The 24,159-nt window shown below is 43.6% G+C and overlaps 1 protein-coding gene across 2 annotated transcripts; it reads right to left on the bottom strand.

Annotated features, from left to right (window-relative positions):
- Positions 1 to 287: 287 nt before the first annotated feature.
- Positions 288 to 24,055, bottom strand: blm (BLM RecQ like helicase). 2 transcript variants are annotated; one of them, XM_063197514.1, is made up of 22 exons: positions 23,501 to 24,055; positions 22,490 to 22,550; positions 21,643 to 22,399; positions 21,010 to 21,139; positions 20,720 to 20,808; positions 18,762 to 18,894; positions 17,548 to 18,449; positions 16,892 to 17,068; positions 16,179 to 16,297; positions 14,958 to 15,071; positions 14,410 to 14,508; positions 13,835 to 13,983; positions 13,027 to 13,133; positions 12,443 to 12,603; positions 10,148 to 10,343; positions 8,000 to 8,190; positions 6,109 to 6,259; positions 5,445 to 5,644; positions 4,831 to 5,026; positions 3,713 to 3,835; positions 2,737 to 2,956; positions 289 to 814 (listed from the first exon to the last, which is right to left on the bottom strand). In XM_063197514.1, exons 1-22 carry the CDS (start codon positions 23,593 to 23,595, stop codon positions 583 to 585), a joined length of 4,602 nt encoding a protein of 1,533 aa, XP_063053584.1. In that variant the 5' UTR covers positions 23,596 to 24,055; the 3' UTR covers positions 289 to 582. The 2 variants fall into 2 exon arrangements, with proteins under 2 accessions (XP_063053583.1, XP_063053584.1); XM_063197513.1 differs by having other exon boundaries at positions 288 to 814; positions 21,643 to 22,550.
- Between the last annotated feature and the right edge of the window lie 104 nt (positions 24,056 to 24,159).

Genomic DNA, 24,159 nt, shown 5'->3' with positions numbered 1-24,159 from the left:
ACATGGCATCGCATCCGATACCACACAAGCTTAGAAAAGTAACACGTTTGGAGACGTCACACGACCCACGTTCGAAGTTGCAGCTGACTGGGGCGACCTATATTTACTTTATTGAGCATAAATGGCAGATGAAAGATTCCACTGACTAGCATTAACTTATGTAATGTAATACATATTTGTCTAAATTGACAATTCATTTATCAGCCACGTTTCCGCGGCACCCCTGAGGGGGCCCTGCGGCACCCCAGGGTGCCCCGGCACCCCTGTTGAGAAACACTGCTCTAAAATGTAGGCGCTCAACATCTTGCCTACAAAATTGGAAATTTGTCATTTTATAGAACAGAATGCATTTCAATGAAATTTAATTAAGCCAGTTTTAATGACTTTAGTTAAAAACTATACAACAGGTAGCCTTTCAACAAAGCATATATAACTATACACAACACAACATTAAACCGACACAAATACAAAACAAATATTTATCAAAATGTTTATCTAACAAATAACTTAAACATACATATTTACACATGGTGTAAAATAACAATGTTAGCATCAGCTTCAGTCCCCATCACGGCGCCCCACTCAGGGCATGTGCGAGAAGGCAGGTTTGAGGAAGGGCCGAGCTGCACTCTGCGGTGTAGGCATGGCCATGAAGCCGGGTCTCCTGCCCGCAGCGGGGGCAGACTGGGGGGCACTGCCCCTCCCACGCCCCCCCGATGCCCCTCGCCCCCCTGCAGAGCCTCCACGTCCTCGTGCCCTATAGCCCCCCCTACTGGAGGAGCCAGCGGACCCCCATGAGCTGTTACTGTAGCCACTGCAGAGAGAGAGAGAGAGAGAGAGAGAGAGAGAGAGAGAGAGAGAGAGAGAGAGAGAGAGAGAGAAGGACAGGGACAAGAGGGGAGACAAGACACACCACACATATTAGAGGCAGTTTTGAAACAAGCTTAATTGGCTTAAGTCATTCACAAGCAGTTTACGAGCGATATAGTGCCCAATAGAGTCCAATGCATACAGCTAAAAAAAGACAGCTTGAAACAGATGAAAATTCCCTACATGAAAAATGAATATTTCTCAAACATATTGTAATCATGTGGACATGCTTCTCTGTTCAGCAGCATTCATTCACAGCGAGACGCAAGTTACTCAATACATCAGAAGTCTTGTTTTGAACTCATCAAAGTGCAACTCTGATGGGACCCCACATCAGGGTATATCAAATGTCCCAACCTTTGAAAAAACAGCTCTGCTTGCTTTTGCTTGTGCGAACATAACTTTCTTTTAAAATGTTAGAACATTTGAAATGTACATTTTGCATGGCAGGGAATGGGTGTTTTTTTGTGTGCGATATCACAGTGAAGTGCGTTTTTAGACTATTTTGATAAAACTAGTATGGAAGAATGCTCTCCACTCTTTTCCACGTTCCCAGATTTGAAACCCCTCATGACGTTTTTTTCAGCTTTCCTTTGGCTTTCATTTCCACGAAGAAAAACCCTGGCTGTCGCATTGAACACACTGCCATTCAAAATACTAAAATCAACTGCCATACTAAGTTCACTTCCTCATCACATGGGCAAACTCTCTTCATACCGGTTTACAATCTGAAATCATCACCCCATAAGGACACACATTGCAGGTCATACTGATGAAAAATGAGTGGATGCAAGGAGAAAGCACAGTTGTTTAGTTTTTGAACTAAAAAATATGTTATACAAGACATGACTTTCATGTGGTTACCCCATATTTTACAATAAATTAGTGCAATTTTTTGAATGTCAGAAAAATATGTAAGATTTATACACATCTGTGTACTCCAAATCTAAAAACAATATTTCAGTATTTTACTACAGAAAATACCCTCTTTAGTAAGTAGAACACTGAAGAAAATAAGTTTCTACTGTGTTTCAAGTTGAGTATAGAGTTTTACCTTGTGCATATTAGTGTTCAATGGTTCACATAAGAGTGTATTAAAATGACTGCTTGTGTGTGTAATTTGAGAACAAAATGACCTTTTTAGAAGAGAGTACATTGTTTTGAGACAAGACGTGCATTTTTCAGAGGTAGTGAGGAGTTTTGCCCGTTGTGTGTGAGGTTTGGAGATTTGTGTGTAGAGTTTTGAGAATTCGAGAACTGATTCCGAAAAATGTGTGTAAGCAATCGAGAAAAACTGTAATGTCCTTGGAAAGTGGAAAAGCAGCTGGAGCATTAACACAAAACACTTTGCACTGATTTCATTAAAAACACCCATTCACTGCAATTCAAAATGTCAAGCAAGGAAGTTAAGGTAGTGCAAAGAAACAATACTGAGAAGAGTGGGATTTTGCTATTTTAATTCTCAAGGGGCATTTGATGCACCCTTGTCATCTATTGACAGCACGCAGAGACCGAGAAAGGAGAATGAAATGTCTTGAATGTGTCAGCCCATTTTAACCCATTGATGCTGGATGTTGCGTTACGCAACATTGGCCCTGGTGCATGGAGCTGCATTACGCAACATTCAGCCTCATGAGATTTGAGACAAATGTATTAAAAATCTTTGTTTGATTGAGATGAACGAAAACACTCCAATGAAAGATGAGGATCTTAGCCTCTGAAGCACATAACGACATGCAATAAGATGAATTTAAACACTGAGATATTTAGGTTTTTATAGGCCTAGGGCAGCTTCTCTTCAAAAGGGCTCGGCATTCAGCACCAGCGCAATGGGCTAAAACAAGACAAAGTGAGGTGAAGACTCACCCTTTGGCAGAGGATGCCTGGTTCTGGTAGCTCCCCCTCTTCCTCTTGGGCTTCCTGGAGTAGCCGCCTTTCTTCCTCTTGGCCCCTCCGCGGCCCCGGCCGCCACCGCCGCTCTGGAAGTAGGTAGAGGACTCGTCTTCATCGTCGTCCATCTCCTCATCGTCTTCATCGCGGCCCTGAGCCGTGTCGATCCAGCCCGAGCTCTCAGCCTGGTCCTCCACTAGGACAAAGAGGAGGGGGACAGATAGTACAGTAGATATGTTATTGATGGTGAACAGTGATACTCTGGCCAATGATTTCAGAAATGCTGCAATGTTACTAAAAGAGCTTTTTCGACAAGAAAGCCAACGGGGACAAAGTAGTTGTCCCGGACAAGTTGGCCCAGACTTAAGTCCCCATTACATTGGACATAGAGCCTTCATCCCCATTTTCGGCGGCCCATTACAGATCGACGAAAAACTTTTGTGATGACACACAAATCATACCAGCTAAACTACTTTTTCTGTATTTTCTGTGGCTTGCAGCATTGCTGTACACCTTAGATACACGATCCCAACCGTGACTTAGGAAAGGTTACAGCCCCCTGCCACATAACAGGCAGAAAATGGCTACGTTTACATGGGAGGTGCAGAGTATGTGGCCTCCCTAGGTAGTTGCTTCTAATTATTTCTGCAGCAGCTCGATGAGGTGTGGTGCGTGCGTGCGTGCGTTAGGGGTGAAAATAATACAACGATCTAATCGAATCATGGGGCATTCTTAAGTATCGAAAATAATCAAATCACTGGCCCCTGTCCAATGCCCCAGCTCCATAACATAATAGAAGTGGATAAGTAATTAGAAAAAAATCGAATCGAGGGCATTCTTAAGTATCGAAAATAATCTAATCGCTGCCTTAAGAAATTGATACCGAATCGTATCATCATGGAGGCTGTGATTTACAGCCATAGTGTGTGTGTGAGTGTGTGTGTGTGCTCACCAGGCAGTTGCCACTCTGAGTATTTCTGCAGTAGCTGGATAAGGTCTGCTCCGTACTTCTCCAGCTTGTCCTCTGTCACACCATCTATCTGCAGAAGGACCTCTGGGTCTGCAGACAGGGTCTCTACACGCACAGACAGAGAGAGAACCATCAGACACAAACACTCCCACAGAACATCAGACATAAACACACACACACACACACACACACCTTATCGTACATACCGTACTAGATTCAATTCAGAACACATCATAAATCTGCGTCACTCTGCTTTCCCTGAGCTTCCTCTACAGCATTTAGTTATGCTAGACTTCAGTTCTAGCCAGCTACAGTTTGCAGCACTGCACCAAAAAGGAGAGCGGAGAGCAGAGAGGGGAGAGAAGAGGAGAGGACAGCAGGGGAGAGGAGAGAGGAGAGAGGAGAGGAGAGAGGAGAGAGGAGAGAGGAGAGATGAGAGAGGAGAGAGGAGAGGAGAGGAGAGGAGAGGAGAGGATGGGCGAGGAGAGGCGAGGCGAGGAGAGGAGAGGAGAGGAGAGGAGAGGAAAGAGGAGAGGAAAGAGGAGAGGGCCAGGGACAAGGGGTATAAAGGAGAGGAAATGAGGAGACTAGTAGAGAGAAGAAGTGAGGATGCAACAGAAGGAGGAGAAAGAGGAGGAGAGATGAGATGAAACTAGAGGAAAGAGGAGCAGCAGGAGGAGAGGACAGCAGAGGAGGAGAGAAGAGGACACGAGACGACACAACATTTAGAAGAGAGAAGGTAAGGAGAGGACACCTGAGGAGAGATGGGGAGGAGAGGACACAAGAGGAGAGCAAAGAGAATGTCAAAAGAGGAGACGGTAGAAGGACAAGGGGGGAGGCGATAAGAAGATAGGAGAGAAGCAAGGAGATGAGAGAAGAAGGGAGGGGAGGACAGGGCAAGACAAAGGTGTAGGCAAGGATAGACCCCTGACTACCTTAAGAGGTTTCCAAGGTGACTCACACATGCAATCTTCTTGAGGCAACCCCTTACCCCTAATGACCCTTGACAACCTTGAGCAGAGGTGTCCAAGGTGACTCACACGCAATCTCCTTGAGGCACCCTAATGACCCCCTGGACGACCTTAAGAAGGTGAACTCACGTGCGATCTTCTTGACCGTCTGTATGGAGAAGATGTTGTAGTAGTGGATGCCGAAGATCTTGCCCAGCTTCTTGCAGAGATCCAGCAGCTCCTCGTGGCACTGGCTCACCATCTCCTCCCGCTTGGACACACTCTTGGTCACCGCCGCCTTCTGCTTCCTGATGCTCGACGCGTTCTCCGTCTCGTAGAACTCCACCTGGTGGTAGCGTTGCATCACAGACAGACAGACAGACAGACAGACAGACAGACAGACAGACAGACAATGGTGATGTCTTTGGTGTTCATACCAGGACCCCATTTCTCATAAGCGTCATTGCTTGCCAGTTAGCAATTAAGTAGGTAGGAAAATTACATTACAACCAAGTGTGTTGCTAACTTAACCCCTTCAGACGCAGCCCCTGTTATAAACACGCTATTGCCAGAATGGCAATGACCAAAGGCCATGTGCACGGTCATAGTGGTGTAGTACTATGGTAGTTACGTTTTTTCAGTGACTTATAACGTTCCAGTGGTGGAGCGGTGTGTATGGTGTCTTAACTAAGAATCGCACCTGAGTGTTTTCTTGACAGATGGTAGTCGGGTCATTGCCTACTGGTGTGTGTCCTTATCCTTACCTGCATGAATCCATTGACCACGTTGGTGGCCTTGGGACCGGCTGAGATGTATGCGACAGCCTGGCCGTTCTGGCCGATGTACAGGTCCTCCATGAGGACATTATCCAGCACCAGCTTCTTGAAGAGACGGTCCGCGTTGTGGCGAGTATAAGCCGCCCCCATGCCAAACATCCCGGTCTGCACACGCGCACTCTTATGGCCTGGGAAACACACACACACAGCATTGTTTAACTTTCCCTCTTCATCGACGCTTATGGAGAAAAAGATTAAGTGCAATCAAAAGCTTTTGTTAATCAAGACAATCTAATGACTATTAAGTTTAAGTACTACATATCATTTTTTTCACATTACATCAGTCTTGATCATGTTTACTATAAACAAGCAGCCTTCCAAACAAGTCACCTTAAAAAAACAATCACATTTACACAAACGTGACTGGACAAGGACATATTGCAGAGAGCAACGCAACATTGGCAGCAGTTTAAGACATTAAAGAGCAGTCAAGAACTCAGGGGTGAGTTTCTCAAAAGAGAAGTTGTTAGCCTATTAGCAACTTCGGTAGTTGCCCATTGGTAGTTGCCTGTTAGCAACTACCGAAGTTGCTAACAGGCTAACAACTTCTCTTTTGAGAAACTCACCCCAGATGTGCAAGATGTCCACTCACCGATGAAGATGTCGACGAGCATGTTGAGTGTGAGGCGGCTCTGCTGGCCGCTAGACCTGTTGTAGCCGTACTGGCTCACCTTCTCACAGTTCACCTGCACAAACTTCACGATCTTCTTCACGTCCTCCGTCACGTTCCTCACCTTGTATTTCTGAGGGAGGAGGAGAAAAATTCAAAGGCCACGATTATGTCTTCCTATGTGTTAAGTCTGTTGTGTAGTAGATAGTTTGATTGCCTTGACCTTATAACAGTTTAGCCACCTAACCATGCCTACACAAGAGTGTGTGTTGAGCCAGAACAATTTATTTGCTTCATTCATATGTATTAAGCTTCACAATCACATACAAGTTCATTTGTACCCAACAAACAACGAACACTTATAACCCCCTTTTTATCAAATAGAAAATTCAAGACTTTATGAAAAAAAAAGATCCATCAGTAGGGTAATATTCTGAACTCTCTTAGTTGAAAACATGGACTCAACAACAAATACAGCCAACGTGACTCGTAAGGTTAGGCTTTACTTGCCACCGGTGTCATACACATGACAGTGCCATAATAATATCAAAACAGTGTCATGACAGTCATGGACAAAACATCATGTCAATGTCATAAACGATTTACAGGTCCTTCTCAAATAATTAGCATATTGTGTTTAAGTTCATTTTTCCCCATAATGTAATGATAAAAAATACACTTTCATATGTTTTACATTCATTGCACACCAACTGAAATATTTCAGGTCTTTTTTTGTCTTAATATTGATGATTTTGGCATACAGCTCATGAAAACCCAATATTCATATCTCACAAAATTAGCATATCATGAAAAGGTTGTCTAAACAAGCTATTAACCTAATCATCTGAATTAACCAATTAACTCTAAACACTGGTAAAGCTTCCTGAGGCTTTAAAAAGTCTCAGCCTTGTTCATTACTCAAAACCGCAGTCATGGGTTAGACTGCTGACCTGACTGTGTTTAACATTGAAGTCAATGGCAGTGGCATTGCATGAGGGTTATGAAAGCCCAGACATCATTGATGCTTAGCTGTCAGCAGTTTTTTGTTCTTTGATCTGGTGACCCACACTTCCCTCTTCATTATACTCCATAGATTTCCATACCAAGTTTTTCTATTTTTGTTACAAATCTAATTCAACCTTTTCATGATATGCTAATTTGTGAGATAGGAATATTGGGTTTTCATGAGCTGTATGCCAAAATCATCAATATTAAAACAAAACAAGACCTGAAATATTTCAGTTGGTGTGCAATGAATGTAAAACATATGAAAGTTTATTTTTTATCATTACATTATGGGGAAAAAATGAACTTTAACACAATATGCTAATTATTTGAGAAGGACTTGTATGGTCATGAAACATCGACACTGTTAGGGTTGTCTTTAACATAACCGAATGTCACATAATGGCAACAAGGGATGCAAACGATGACTAATGATTAATGAATTAATCGATAATTTGCATCCCTAATGGCAGTCATAAACTGTTTGTCATGACATGGACATAATGTTTATGACACGTCCATGACTGCTTTACACAACACTGTTATACGGTCATGTCATACCCATGACTCCGGCGTCCAGTAAAGTGTTATCACTTTACCACTGCAGTTAGTTTATATCGACCCCCCCTTGTGTGTATATGTTGTATGTGTATTCAGTCAAATGTCAAACATTTTATTCATTTATTTGTGTAGCCTACATGTGTTTTTTAGACTCCATGTTTATGTGTCATGTGTCTTGTGGTTCTGATGTAAGGACAGCCATCTTCTCTTTTAAACTGCAAACCCAGATTATCTTCGGGTACCAATAAAGTTGAACTGAACTGAACTGAACTTGTCGGTTAGCCAAAAGGAGAAGGTGAGCACTCACATTGGGTCTGGCGCAGTTGTCGCAGATGACCTCCGGGTGCTCCTTGCAGAAGCTGCTGTTGAACTTGTGCTCCCCAAAGTAAGCCAGCAGCTGGATACGTCGGCACTCCGCAATGTTCTCACAGAAGTGCACCATGCTGTGCAGGTTATTGAAGTGAGTCGCCTTTGACTGGCGGTTGCCATCTTTGTCCACTGATACACAGACACACAGAAGAGAAGACATGTAGATTATAGAACAAGTACGGGTACCTGTGAGGTTTGGTTTTAAAATGACATCTGGCTTTGAACACCAGCATGCAATTAATGAAAAAAAAAAAAATCCTTGACTATTTCCATCTTTCCTCTTCTCTAAAATCACTCTCCATCCATGCGACACCCCTGTGTGCCTTCCTACATCTCCTTGTAATGTGAGAGCCCTGTAACAATCGCTCTCCCTCCATTCCCCACCTCCTCTTCACTTCGATGTAATACACATACTTCTGACCTTGTTACACCCTGTGTACTCTAGGCCCCCCCCCCACATATTGCATGTTGCTGTCCATGTCCCCTTTTGTTAAGTCTCTTTGGACTAAGTGTCGGCTATATGTGACCTTGGACACGGCTCCAATGGCTAAGGCACAGTCCTCCGCCAAATCTCTCTCTCCCAACCATTTATTGTCAGCTCTTCACTGTCGCTATCAAATTAAGGCATAAAAAGCCACCCCAGAATAGTGTAAAAAAAAAATGTGCTCCCATACTTTCAGGGGCATTTAGTGTTCTGCTTAGGGATGAATTAATCGATAGTTGCTTGCCTTATCGATCGACTTACGATTAATTGATGAGCTGTGTTTTCCCACCGGAATCTTCCCCCATATTTCTCAAAAAAAAACCCTACCTAAAAAACCTAAATTCTTTAGACCAAGGGTGATTTAAATATTCCCACTATTCACATCCCTCTTCACGCAGACTCTTCTCATGCCCATTTCACCCAAGTCTCTTGTCAGTTGAATTGGCGATTAATTGCGATTATTATATGGTTGTGACGTCATCTGTCGAATGCTCCATTCATTTCAACGGGGCTCCCCAACGTTCGGACGTCTGTTATTTTTCGATAACGGACGGGTTGGTCTATAACAGACCGCTGTCAATGGCAACAAGACTTTTCACTGCTAAAGCGACTTTTCATCAAGACTCTAATCAGCTGCTGTGATAGACAGCACCCGTTGTCCTGGCTACCGCTGTCAATGGCAGCAAGACGTTCACTGCTAAAGCCACTGGCTTGTATACAAGTCAGTGGCTAAAGCGAATGTTTCATATCACTCCGCAGGGGGTCCGGTCTTTTGTCACTCTAATCAGCTGCTGTGATAGACAACACCTGTTGTCCTGGCTAGCCTACCTAGCTGTTGCCTAGCGGTGTTCCACAACGGCACTGTTTTGTTTTGCGCAGCAACAATCTTAACATTAAATAGGTCTAAAGAAATGACCCCGCATGTGTGAATCATTTAAGTATATCCATATAATAAGCGGGTTAACTTTCGGCGAGTCGGTCGCTTTGTGGAATAGCAGCACTTCAGAGAGAACAAGACCCCTCCGCTCCGCGTCGGGGTCTAAAGATTCTCTCTGTCGTGCTGCTATTCCACGGTAGCGACCTTCTCGCCGAACGTTAACCCTTACTTAATGTATGTTAATCGATTAATGCATTGATCGATTAATCGATTAATCGTTTGCATCCCTAGTTCTGCTCTATGTAATGCAATGTTATGCAACATGCTGCTGATGAGATTAAGCGTGTGCTGTATGTAATGTAACATACTGCTGGTGGGGTGTAATGTAATGTAATGTAATACCGGGGACGCATTCCAATGAGGGAAGCGAACAAGACAAGGGCGAAAGCACGCGAACAAGGGCGGAGAAAAAATAGTCGGCCAATTCAATATTATGCAACTCATGAGTGAATTTCTCCTGCGATGGTCAATCAAAACAACAACATAAATGTTCCGACCGATTTGATTCACCACGTCGACCTGTTGACTGCTGGGCTGCCAGAATGGAATACTGATTTTCACCTCGCTTCGCTTTGCTCATTTTGCCTGCACGTGTGCCCGGCGTAATGTAACTTAATGTAAGATACTACTAATGTAATGCAAAAATGTAATGCAATGTAACATACTGCTGATGATCCTCTTGATGCGAATGACGTCGTTGTAGGAGTAGAAGAGGACGCACTCGGACACCTCTCCGTCTCGGCCCGCCCTACCCGACTCCTGGTAGTAGCCCTCCACAGACTTGGGCAGGCTGGCGTGGATCACGTAACGCACGTCAGGCTTGTCAATGCCCATGCCAAAGGCAATGGTGGCACAGATGACCTGGGGGAGGGAGGAGTTTTTTATTTTATTTTTTCAGGACGTTGGCATATAAATGGGCATATCGTTGTCATAATTACGATGAAATACAGGAAGATGACAAGTGAACTTTACAGTTGCAGGAGTCATGCGCATGAACTACCAAAAAATAAACAATCATGCAGTCTTCGATTCAAACGAACATTCTATGTGCTTGCGACAGAGAAGTGTCTAACTTCCAAGTGTCTAGTCACAAGAATCTATTGCAGTTGGGCAAGGTGGAGAATACAGGAACAGGACATATGCAGGGGTGATAGTGAAAAAAAATCCTGAGCCTGAACTTTTTCCCCTGCTCTAACGACGACGACAAGATACTGCATACTGACGTAACGTAGGCCTATTTTGACACATTATTCAAACATTTAATAGCCCGTGTGTGACCATTATTCAAGCCTGATAGTAGAAGAAAACCCTGAACCTGTAACACTTTGAGATAAGAATAACCTAATGACTAATTATTATCAATGTTTTTAGTTTTGTAAACTCTGTCAAGCCTGAAATCAGGCATGGAGCCTGAATACTATCAGCCCTGCATATGTACTCAGTATAAGGTTAGCATCTCTCTGTATACCGTATACTGCGCTATTCCACGGTAGGGAACTTCTTGCCTAAATGTATTCCTCAGACAAATGTGTCAGATTATAGAAGAATGGCTAATTTCCATTTGGTGTCCAAAATAAGACAACAGAGGGCATGGAGGTCAAAGTCTGAAGCCCACAGCACCATGCACACCAAACCAAGTACAGCCTACTTTATGCAGATGATGAGTGGGTTCCTTTCTTTCTCGTCTATAATCCCATAGGGCAGGTGAAGAGATGAGAATAGATAAGCAGGAGAGGGATGATGGGAGATGGGAAAAGGAGGGGAAATCAGAATCAATCAATGGACCCCGATTCTTCTGTTATAGGCAATTTAACCAAAGGCACCACAATATCCTTGTTGAGTCACTTTTACATGTCAGGCACCCAACGGTCACACCCATTGAAGTTGCAGCCTTTAAGCACGCCGTTCATACGTTCCTACGGGCAGTCATGGGTAAGTGGTTAGCAGAGGTAACACGTAACTAAGTATTTTTACTTCGTTACTGTACTTAAGTAGTTTTTTGATAAACCAGACTAAATGTGGATGTCTAATTTAGTCTGGCCTCGATGCATAATGATTTGCCGTCCAGCGGGTGGCGCTGGTTCACCAGGCTAACTTAAGTAAAACTAAAAATGCAGACTTTTACTTTTACTCAGTTACATTTTTTGACAATTACTTTTACTTTCTACTCCTTACATTTCTAGAAGACTTAGTTACTAGTTACATTTATCCAAGGTTTTCCTGTTGTGTTTCGTGGATACTTTAGTAGCCTCAGCTGTGGGCAGGGAGTTGGGGCCAAGCCCCTCTTCCAAACGGACACCCAGACTGAAAAGATACTCCATAGTCATGTTCAAATAGAACTGAAAACCGTTGCAGAAACTTTTTCCTATTGTATCAAGTAGGCAGACATGGAGAAAGACAGACATGGAGAAAGACAGCCATTGCGCGAGTAGTGCAAAGTACATTTAAAAGTTAGTACTTAGGGCTTTTACTTAAGTGCCTTTTTGGTATACAACTTTTACTTTCACTTGAGTAATTTTTTCGCAGGGTACTTCTACTTTTACTTAAGTACACAACTTCAGTACTTCTTCCACCTCTGTTGGTTAGGGTATCAGGCTTGTAGACTGATGGTTGCTGGTTCGATTCCCAGATTGGTGGGAGGAGCAATGAACCAGTGCTATCCCCCATCCCCCTCCATGATTGAGGTGCCCTGGACATGGTACAGTCCCCAGTATTTCCCGCTGAATTTCTGTTAGTCAAGGTGGTGGGGCGTTAAAAGTATTATTCTTTGGTTAAGCAACTTAAGAAATTACATTCACAACATGAAATCTTTTTCAGGGGACCTAGTCAAGGTGGTAGGTGTTTCGTACCCTGTGGTACAGTCCCGCCACACCCCCTTAAGGACGCCATTTGGGGCTGCCTCCTTGCACGGTTGTGCATGAGAATGGGCTTGAGTACTTTCAAACAGCCGTGGCCCCCACCTGGCATCCGTCCTGGTTGATCCACTTGCTCTGCACGTATTCACGGTCGCTGTCGTTGAGGCCTGCATGGTACGCCAGAGCTGCAATGCCCGCCCTCTGGAGACTGTCTGCCATGGCATCACAGTCGTTCCTCGACAAGCAGTACACAATACCAGAGCCACCTGCAGTACAGGGCAGAGATGAGGCAACAACTACAACAACATTTTAATGCAACACTAAAGCACTTGTATGAATTGTCAATCATTTGACATAATTCAATGAAGTCTTTTGCAGTATAGTTCAATGAACGAAAAGTTTTGGAGAGCCATTTGGAGAGAAGCAATTATATTACTGGTGGTAATTTGGACTTCCATTCACTTTGAATGGTAGCCTGGTGAACCAGCGCCACCCGCTGGACGGCAAAATGTTTAGTCTGGTTTATCAGGCTATTTGAATGGGCCTTACCGAATAACAACTCTCCCCATTTGAGACCGAGTGCCTCCCATAACCCCAACTCATAATAACCCCCCTGTCTCTATAATAGCCGTAGTGCCCCCGTTCAGAAAGGCCAATTTGGAGAAATAAGCAGTACATGCAACACTTACGAGGGAAGTGTTTCTGGATCCACTCAATGCAGTCCACATCCACCTTCTTGGGTTTCTTGGGGATCACAGTGTACTTCAGATTGTGCCGATTGAAACTCATGCTGAAGCTGTTGCAACACATACAGGTGAGGCAAGTGATTTGATGAGAAAACAAATAATATATAAATCAAAAAACAATAAAGAATTTAAATTGCATGTCCGTAAAATTAAATGCATGTCCCTACAAAATAAAGTTAATGACTTAGTGCTTTTGGTACCAGAATGTACAATGACTCATTACTAAAAAAAAAAAGGTCAAAGCCAGTTTAGAGACTCGCAATGTAATGCGAGCTGGCTTGGACATACAGTACATACAGAGAGAGTAGAGAGAGAGAGAGAGGTTCCATTGGCCCATTGTTTCCTGGTTCTATTATGCCTAGGCAGACCTAAGGACTGTTCTATTCATTGTAGGAGCATTATGACACACCCCTTTAGGCAGACCGGAACCTGGTCGCGTTAGGTGCCCATAGAAACCTATTATGTTGGCATATCTCTATACTTAAAGAATCTCTGGTACAGGTGTGCCGAACATAGTGGCCATGGGAATAGTGTGCCAAGCACAGAAGCGGTATGTACACCCGAGGAGAGCTCATCAGGAGCCAATTGAGGATGTTCTTCTGCACACGAGGCATAGCAAAGTGTGTGTGTGTGTGTGTGTGTGTGTGTGATTACGTACACCTGAGGGGAGCTCATCATGAGCTGGCTGAGGATGTCCTTCTGCACGCGGGCGTAGCAAAGTGTGTGTGTGTGTGTGTGTGTGATTACGTACACCTGAGGAGAGCTCATCATGAGCTGGTTGAGGATGTCCTTCTGCACGCGAGGAGTAGCGGTGGCAGTCAGAGCCATGATGGGCACACGGGGGAATTTCTGACGTAGCTCGTTCAGACGCTTGTAGTCCGGACGGAAATCATGACCCCACTGAGAGAGTGAGAGAGAGAGTGAGAGAGTGAGTGAGAGAGTGAGAGAGTGAGAGAGTGAGTGAGAGAGTGAGAGAGTGAGAGAGTGAGAGAGTGAGAGAGTGAGTGAGTGAGTGAGTGAGTGAGTGAGTGAGTGAGTGAGTGAGTGAGTGAGTGAGAGAGAGAGAGAGAGAGATTACTCTAGAGTAGATTTTAAGTACTTGAGTTTTTGAAAATGAATAAAAAAAATACTGTTAAAAAGGTTTGTAAAATCTTGAACATATTATTTGTATATATTTTATAAAGCAAGCATAAAACTAATACAATCTTTTTTATCATTAGTTTATTATTTATAAAGTCTTTATGATGCTTTTTAGGCATCCATGATTATAAAGTGTTACCAGTTACTTTAGTCTTGATTCCAAAGAAAATGTAGGAGCTTAAGTACCTGACTAACGCAATGTGCCTCATCAATAACAAAGCGAGCCAGGAGTCCCCTCTCAAACAGGTTCTGTAGAGCGCTGATCAGCCTGCCACTCGCAGAGATCTGAAACCAGAGCATAAAGTTCATCTGTCAGAGGCTAATGGCAGCAGACCACTATATCACACCACATATTTATTGAATGTTAAGTAATACAGCAAATTGAACTGAAACGAGATGGCTCATTGCAAACACTACCAACTAAAGTGAGTTTAATTATACACACAGCAGAGAAGGCAAAAAGATAAAAACCCAATTTGTAACTGTAGCTGTTAACTGGGAGCCTTAACAGATTAAAACTTGATCATTATAATTTTGACAACGATAAGTTTTGACAATCATAGCAGAGATTCTGCACAAAGGGGCTAAAACATACTTTCTCCACACAGTATGAGCCATATGCGGCATGCCAGGACACAGAGCCCTTTTATTTCAGACGTTTATGAGGTGGTAAGCTCTGCATGTTTCGCATATCTTGCATAGAGTAGAGGCTGTTTGTTGAGGAGCTAACTGACCTTCTCGGGTGTGGCGTAGAGCATCTTGAGGTGCGGGTCCTTTTTGGACAGCTGCATGTAGATGCGGCTTGCTTCACCATCTTTCTTGTCACCAGACAGACTGGTGGCCGGGATCTACAAAAGAGAAAGGAACATAGAAGAGTCAACACAAGACTTTAAAAAGATACCCGAGACCAAAAGATCAAAACATTGGTTTCTCTGTATTGAAACCAGAGTGTAAACATCTTTCCTTTCCCCCCCTCAATACAGGACTAGTCAACTTCAGGACAGAAAGGAAAAATTCAGTGTCTGAAAATGCAGCACATTTCAAAGCTATGATAATAACATTATATCAGAGATTCTTTAAGTAGAGATATGCCAATGTAATAGGTTGCTATGGGCACCTAACATGACCAGCCTAAAGGGGCGTGTCATAATGCTCCTAGCATTGAATAGAACAGTCCTTAGGTCTGCTTAGGTCTGCCTAAAGGGGGATTTACCCCCCTCCCCCTTGCAATAATAGAACCCGGAAACAATGGGCCAATGGAACCTCTCTCTCTCTCTCTACTCTCTCTGATTATATGATAGCATATGGCAAAGCATATAGCATTAGCATATCGCACAGCCTGATTTCACCCTGACCCAGCTGATGTTGGAGCCCTGATATCTAAACAGAGCTTTACAATGCCTTAATGACTTAACAACGTAGTCCAGGATTACTGTTGCCCTCTGAGGCTTTTATGGTGTTGCATTAGGCTATTTATGCATTCTTTTATAATCGTGTGTACTACTTGCTTCTAAAAACTAGATTCAAAACCCAAAAAGTGGGGATGCACCGATACTGATATCGGTATCGGCACCTGATACTGCTCATTATACTCATACTCATCAAACACTTACCGATACCAGGAACGATACAGCTATTACACAAAACAATGCAAAATCTTGTCATGTTCTGTGCACTTGAAAACAGCATGGAAAGAAAGTTCCACCTCATACATTTACTAACATTTAAATCTACATGGAAATGGACAATAAAAATATCATAGGTGGAAAAAACAAGGCCAAGCATTTATTTTCATTGTATTTTGTTGGTAAAAGGTATCGGTAAGTACACAAATTAATGTACTCGTACTTGTATCGGTTTCCAAAAAAGTGGTATCGGTGCATCCCTACCAAAAAGTAATCCAACAAAACTGCACTCAATCAATGTGATATGCAGCGTGACTAGTGATGCCTTACACCCAGAGTTGTGAGCTTCTGCAGTTGGTCCACAATCAGTGACTTGAGTGGTGAGATCACCACAGAAACACCAGCTGAAATACAGGCGGGCAGCTGGTAGCACAGACTTTTACCGCCACCTGGCAATGCAAAACAAAACAAAAAAATAAAATAGCAAAAGATTAAACACAGCACTCATGTGTGCATCATTAATCATGATGTCTGTTTTATTTTGAATATTGCTCGATATATAAAACATGGACAGTACAGTAATCAGAGCTCATACTCTACTGAGGCACAAACACACACTTAGACAAATGGGTCCCCCCCCCATGTCCTGTCTGATACCGTGCAGTTTATTTGTAGGCATTTATGCTCTTAAAACCTGTAGGACAAGGCAGCTTCTCTTGAAAGCATTATGGAGAACAGTCTTTGTAACATCAACACAGGTGTCCTCACTATACCTCTTTTTTCTGTGAAACCATGCAGTTTATGTGCACCCACTTCTGCAGGTGTCCCGCACCTGTTGTCATCAAGACACACTAGCTTCACCTTGTAGCTGATTTAATGCGTTTAATGTAGTTGCAGACCTGTTGGCATCTCAGAAAAGGTGTCCTGCCCTCCCATCAAAACCATGCAGTTCATTCACAGGCCTGCACGATTGAGTACCCTAACCGTGATCCCATCAAAGCTACACTGTTTACCCTGCATGTGTTACTTCAGGTGTTACAGACCTGTTGGCATGAGGACAAAGGTGTCTTGCCCCAGGATGGTGGCGTTGATGGCCTCCAGCTGATTGAAGCGGAACTGGTGCAGACCGAAGCGTTTGTGGAAGATCTTCATCATCTCCGCAGAGTGGGGGAAGTTGAAGCCTCTGAAGCGGTCGTGGGCAGGGTTGCGGAAATTGGTCTCTGGATATCAGATGGCACAGGAGAAGAGAAGAGCGTAGAAGAGAACAGAACAGAGATATGAAAACAGAACACAGAGAGAGAACAGGTCAGAAGTACTCCGAAGTTGCTCAGCTTTCAAAATAAAATACAATATGGACAAAGGGAAGTGATAAGAGATTACTCTAACTTTTCCTATGGCATGGGATGAGAACATTATAAGTGAGCAGGATATGTGGTGAAGAGGTGCTCAGTCTGTCGATTTTCAATGCAAAATATAGGGAAAAAATTAACAGGTATCAGGTTTCTCCAACAGATTTTGTGGCGGATATCCGTATCTAAAATGGCTATGTATTCAGAGAAAAGTCGGAAAAAGGGCCAGGATCTTCAAATGCTTTTTGATGCCTCGACACACAAATGCTAATTCTCACACACAGTATAGCAGTATAGACCTTAATTGTGTGCCAGAATATCTGTTTAGAAAATGTGTTTCTAAAAATCACCTGGGGAGGTGGGCTTGGAGGGTTTTGGAGAAGGAGCGACAGCAGGCGTGGGTTTTGGTGTTGGGGTTGGGGTGGTGAAAGAGTTCCTGGCCTGCGAGGACTTGACAGGGCCGCCCTCTCGGATCACAGAGCTCTGCCTGGACGTGCTGGCTACTGGGGGAGGAGGTTCATCAAAGTAGTCAGGGAGATCCGCCTCCTCAAACTCGTCGATGTCAAAGTCATCAATGTAAAAGTCGTCCCCGTCCGCTCCCTCGTCCGCCCACGTGTTTGCGTGGCCTGGCGGCGGTTTGTTGTTGTTGTTGCTGTTGTTGTTGCTGCTGCTGGTCCCCGCCCTGTGTCCTGCTGACGACGCAGCACCATTAGAGGACTTCCTGGGTGAATAAAACAAATCCTGATGCTCCTCATCGTCCACTATCTGAACATCAGACTGCTGTGAGCACGGCCTGGAGGGAAAGTCATCATTCGGCTCATCATCAGTGGTCCAGAAGCTGAAGCTGCTGGAAGGCCTGCTGGTTGTCTCGGTGACACGGGGCTTAGCAGCAGACGAGGAGCCAGGCGTCTGCACGTCTTTGATGAAACAGCTGGAGTCTCCTTCAAACACGCTGGCGTCGTAGTCCATCGAGGAGTCTATGGGCAAGACAGAGGAGATGGACTTGCGGAACTGGAAGCCCTTGCTCGCACTGTCCTTGAACTGTTCGGCGAAAGGAGACACCATGGCACCTTTGCTCGCACGGTCCTTAAACTGTTCAGTAAAAGGTGATACCATGGCTGACTTACGGCAGGGTGTGTCGAAAGTAGAACTAGACCGGAACGGCGGCTTAAAATTTGGTGTACCGGAAATACCCTTGTCTGGCATGGACGTCCTTGGCCCCGACAGTCCTCCACTGGCAAGAATTCTTTTCCTTGGGAGAGAAAGCATTACATTGCAACTTCATTAGTTTGACAAAAACTGAATGAGTGACAGAACAGACAAAACACTCAAAATTCCATGAAACAAAACCTTTGCCTAGGACAATTTATCTGCAATAGGTCCACAACACCACCAAAACTACTCTGCACTAGTATTGACTTTCTGATTTGGAACTAGCCCACATAAATGCTTGTACTGAAAGAAATTAGATGCTTTCAATACCTTTTCATAGTCATTGTGCACAATGCAAGTTGTGCACACATGCATAAGCTTATAGTGACAATAAAACACCTAATTTATTCACCTCTGGGCTCGCTGCAGGAGGAGCTCGGTGCCACAGCTGAGGCCGATGAGTTCGTGCTCAGGTATAGAGTCCACCAGGTTACATATGGTCTCCATCAGACTGAAGAGGGCATCGTCCGGTTTAGCAGCAGGCCCTGAAGAAACACAATCACACCAACAGGGAATGTAAAAAATGGAATGTAAAAATTCACTGTATGCCGCAATGGCGAAGAATCTTTTTTAAAAAAATCCTGGATCCAAAATGGTCCGTGTATCATCCGATCATTCAATTATTCCATTCAATTTGGCAAACGGAAAAACAAAAAAATGATGCAATATTTCGTTTTCCTGTTTTTTAAGTACGAGTAAAACATTGGGGATTGATGTTTGTTTTCGTTTTTCAACCTAAAACAGAACAAATAATTAACAGGGAAACCAAAACGAAATTTTAACAGTAATGTGATGTCACAAGGCGTCATTTCAATTGGGATGTTGAATGAAGAAATGTCCACCAACATTAATGTTCTGCCTAGGCTGGCAGGGTGGAAACTGTTTTCTCCACGGAAGCGTCTGCGAAGGGCCATTCCACAAGCGCAAGTCGAGGAGATTAGATAATGGCGTGTATTACAGGCTGCCCTCTGTCTCTCACAGCACGCCAGTCCGTATGTGATCTCGGGCACAAGCGCGAGATGCAAGTTGACCATGGTGCCATTTGGGGCAAATTGCGTGCAGTCTTGGTTGACGAACAGTACATGTACCATGTAACTCACCCGACTCGCTTTGTAGGGTAAGTTAGTGGTCAGAGTGAGGGATAGTAACCTATCATCTTAATGGAAAGACACTTCGGGTCCACGTTTAAATGGGGCCATGCGTAACGCATCCAACGCCAGAGAGGTGTTCCATGGTGTTATGACAGATAGCGGTAGAGGTCGGTCGGATGGAGACGTCTAGCACCTTTCACAAATGTTCGCCTACAGTAGCTTAAGTAGCCTAATGCTGATGTGGCATGCAGAAATAGCAACCAGATACGCCTCAACTGTGGAGGAGACCTCGCTGGTAGTTCCCAGGAATAGGCTATCAGTAGACGGTACCAAGCAGTTGAAGAAAAGTTTCTTCCGACTCACGCACCAATGGTCAAAACTTCATTCCACCTGTAATAATACAATGATCTAGTGGAAGGAGCCTTAGCCCATTGGATAGCCACAATTATTAATGAGGTTATGGGGTAGAAATACTGGACAGTACAGTGCGAGGAGTTAGGCTATCTTTACCACCACAGGCACCGACACAAGGGGCTACCAGTAGGACAGAAAGATTCTGTGGAGTAGGAGCATCAGCAGGCTGATTATAGGCCTCGGGGAAAAGCGCAAAGCAGCGCGTTTGGCAGCCACTTGTGCACTATCGTGTCTTACTTAGACGAGGAATAGAAAAGCACCGCTGGAAATGGGACCAATAATCGTAAATTAGAGTTGTTATTTCGTTTTGGTTCTCGTTTATTACTTGTTCTGTTTTGAGTTGGGAAAAGGAAAATCAACACAACTCCCCATTTTTTGACCATATAGAGAAACGGGAAAACAAAATAAGGAGTCGTTATTTCGTTTTCCGTTTGCCAGATTGAATGGAATAGTTGAATGATCGGATGATACACGGACCCAAAATGCAATCACTTGTTCCTTTTGTCATTTCCAATAACTCCACAATTTCATCAAAATCTGTGCATAACTTTTTCAATTATCAGTTACATACAGACAAACAAACCAACCAACACGACCGAAAACATAACCTCCTTGGCAGAGGTAATAATAAAATAATAAATGATGGGATTGATGGACTCAGGAGGAAGGCTGTAACCAGCTGTGTGCAGACATATACTCAGAGACAGACGCGCACACGCGCACGCGCACACGCACACACACACACAAACACACACACAAACACACACACACACAAACACACACACACAAACACACACACACTCACCTTTGTTGTCTTTGAACTGGGCACGAGAGACTCCTGGGAGATTTGTGGGAGACTCTCTGTGAGATGTGGAACTCTGGGGGCTGGGTTTGCTGTACAGAAGGCAACATTGTCACAACAGCGTCACACAAAAATACAAATAAACAGGAAGGCCTTACAATGTAACCATATATAACAACACAAAATACATTGGGATACAGACTTGTTGGGATACAAAGACAGACAACAACTGAGATGACTAATCTTAAATGTTGCCACTAAAATGTCATGGTCTAGTACAAATGATGCCTTACCTCAGCCTGAGTGAAGGGCTGCTCTCCTCAGGAGGAGGGGATGGCGGTATGAAGTCCAGATCTCCCCTCGACTCCCTTGATCGCTCATCAATGTCAATGACATTTGGATTGAAGCCATCAGTTTGGGTATCTGTCATAAACATAAACAAATGAACTCTTAGCCATGGCAGTCACATTTACCACTCAAATGTACATTGTTGTTTACTACATCAGTGTTGACCTTAATTTATTATTTTCACAACTATACATTTTTCATTAATTTACTTTGTGTATTAAAGTACCGGTATTGTTAATTGAAAGCACACAACCATTGGTTGTCATGTGAATAGTCCAGGATTCCCACTTAAAACAAAGACTTACTGTATGTTTTCTGCACTACTGTATATGCTGTAGTCTCTACTAAATTCCATGACATTCCCTGACAACGCATTCCAAATAGTCAAATTCAAATGATTTTCATGACTGGAAAAGTCTTCATTAAAATTCCATGATATTCCAGAAATTCCATGACCAGTGGGAACCCCGCTAGCCGGTAGTACAATTTCAGTCAATAAGGGAAAATAAACTTTTGAGAAATGTTTGCCATATTGCTCAGTCATAAAAACCTGCAATAACGCCACTGATCGTACTGACCTTGAATGCATATAGGGCCGTTATCTTTCAGTTTGTCCAATGGCTCTGGAAGGAAATCCGCCTCGCCCTCACTGTCACTCAGCACAGTTGCTCTTCTGTGTGCTGGCTTCTTTTTCTTGGAGATCTTCACAGGGGAGTCTCCCAGATCTGTTTCATCTGGGTATGCGCCAGCGCAATCCTCCTGGCCACTAGGTATGTCGAATTCAACCTCATTGTCCAGATTGTTGAAGGCTGCAGGAAGCTCTGGAGAACCACTTCTGCTGATGACGGGTTCTGCGCAGCCATTGTTGGTAGTTTTGAAATCAAAACTTTTGCTTGCTTCAGTTCTCTTGTTGTCACTCTGCTTTTCAATGCCTTCATGAAATAGTTTTACTGGGGTAATGGGGCTCGCGGACTGTGAGTTGCTTGTAGCAGGGGCGTGTAGTGTTCTGCTGGATTTTGGTGTCGTCTTTGGCGTCTCAAAATCATCAAAGTCATCCCAGTCCGTCTGGAAGCTGTCCTGCAAAACTGATTTGCTTGCTGGCGCAGCAGGTTTGTCATTGTTGAAATTTGCGATCTGAGGTAACGTCTGTGCTGCAAGTTTGTTAGCCGTTGGTTTCTCTGTCACGTCTTTACCCAGAGCCGAGGAAAGGCTGAGAGTCGCCTGTACTGGGGAGGGTTTGTTCACGGCAAAGGGGTTTGGTGGAAGCACGACTGCTTGAGGCTTGCTTCTCGGGTTGGGCGCAAAGAAGTTGAATTTGGGTGCTGGCTTTGCAGGCTTGGTTGAAAACGTCAAAGGGGGTTTGGTTACTGCACTGTTAGTAGGAACATTGACATTCCGGTTTGATAGACCACATAACTCCGTTACCTGTGATTCCCCTTCCGTGTTAAAGGCAGAGGATGTGGACTTCTTCTTGAAGGTAAAAGACCTGAAATGAGACAGTTTTGGCCCATACATATTTTGACATTGGCATAATTTTCATATTTTTGGTTCTATACACCATCCCACCACAGATATGAAATTAAACAAACAAGATGTATTATAACTGCAGACTTCCATCTTTGATATGAGGGTATTTTACAGCCAGATGAGGGGAACTGTGTAGGACTTATAACTTACAATTTCTTCATGTGCCTCCCAATTTTTAAGGGACCAAAAGTAATTGGACAAACTAACATTTATAAATCACACTTTAACTTTTTAAAATTCTTTTTCTAAACGTTTGGCAAAGCCGAATCTGGTACCGTATTGCGATTTTTGATGCTAAACAAAAGTTGTTCATCTTGTAGTGAACGCTATGTGTTGTTTACTATGGTGAAGTGTTCCTGATCTTGTTTTTTACTGTTGACTTTGGCATCCACCTCCCTCCTAGACAGCGTTCTACATCTGACCAACTGTTGGGAAGTGGATTTTTGTTCACCACACTTCTGTTATTCACATCATGTTTTCCATGTTTGCAGGGCACCTTAGTGAGTCTCTGGTATTGCTTTTTAACAATGATCTCCACTTACAGTGGACAGTGGGCTTTTCCTGTTTTTTCAACCCAATACTGGCTTGCATCACTGATGGTGACAGGACGACTTTGAAACCCGTGGAGATTCCGCAATATGGAAAAGCAAATGAAAAACTTGCTTTCTACGTAAAATAAATTCTAAGACTATTCCTTATCATGTTGCGAAATAGCTGAGCAGCCTACATGTCCAATTACTCCTCTAAAAGTGGGCAGCACATACAGAAACCTTTGCAAATAATATCACGTTAAAAGCCAAAATGCACTGTTTAAATAGTGCATACATTTAAAAAGGTCGAACTAACAAGACTACAGCTTACACATCTATCGGTAACACAAATGGTCAGCAGGAAGGTTAGCGGACTTACCCAGGTTTTGGTTTAGCCAGTGATAACTTGCTCTGAACAGCATTGTTGTGTCTTTCAAGTTGTTCTTTCAAATTATTCTGTGGAATGCCCGGCATTGCGATTCAGGAAAAGGCAAGCCTGCTTTCCCAAGAAGTCACATAAGAAAGAATGAATCCAAAGGAGAAAGCAAATTGCGAATGCCGAACAGTGTTAGCTAGTTAGCTACAGCTATTCAAGCCATGAAGTTGTATTCCGCTTAGGTAATTGAACGCAACTGCGTGGTTCTCCACTGTATCTTCCCTAATGTAAACATAAACCTTACTATAGTTTAGATATGACAACACATATCAAAGCTCAATATGTTTTCCCCCAGCGTCACAACAGAAAATAAAACAGCGACTGAGCAGCGCACGGGTTGTTTTGCTAGCTGACAGACAGTTGATATTTTGCGCCTCTTCGAAGAAGCTCCCGTCTCATTGGTGGATTCACTGAAAGAGGGAGGTGACGTTGAGTATTGGGAATTTATACCGCCACCACGCGACCGGGCATGGAAAAGGACAAAAATACTGGACCCCACAATAAGTCAGTTTAATACTTTTTGGAAAGGCTCTTTTACAGTTGTACTGCAGTTCCAGTAACTTGTGGCTTTATACATAACCATTATCAAAACACAATATAAG

Source organism: Engraulis encrasicolus, chromosome 4, assembly GCF_034702125.1.
Source record: "Engraulis encrasicolus isolate BLACKSEA-1 chromosome 4, IST_EnEncr_1.0, whole genome shotgun sequence".
NCBI classification, from domain to species: Eukaryota; Metazoa; Chordata; class Actinopteri; order Clupeiformes; family Engraulidae; genus Engraulis; species Engraulis encrasicolus.
The sequence above is the reverse complement of the archived record's forward strand: the minus strand, read 5'-3'. Positions and strand labels throughout refer to the sequence as shown.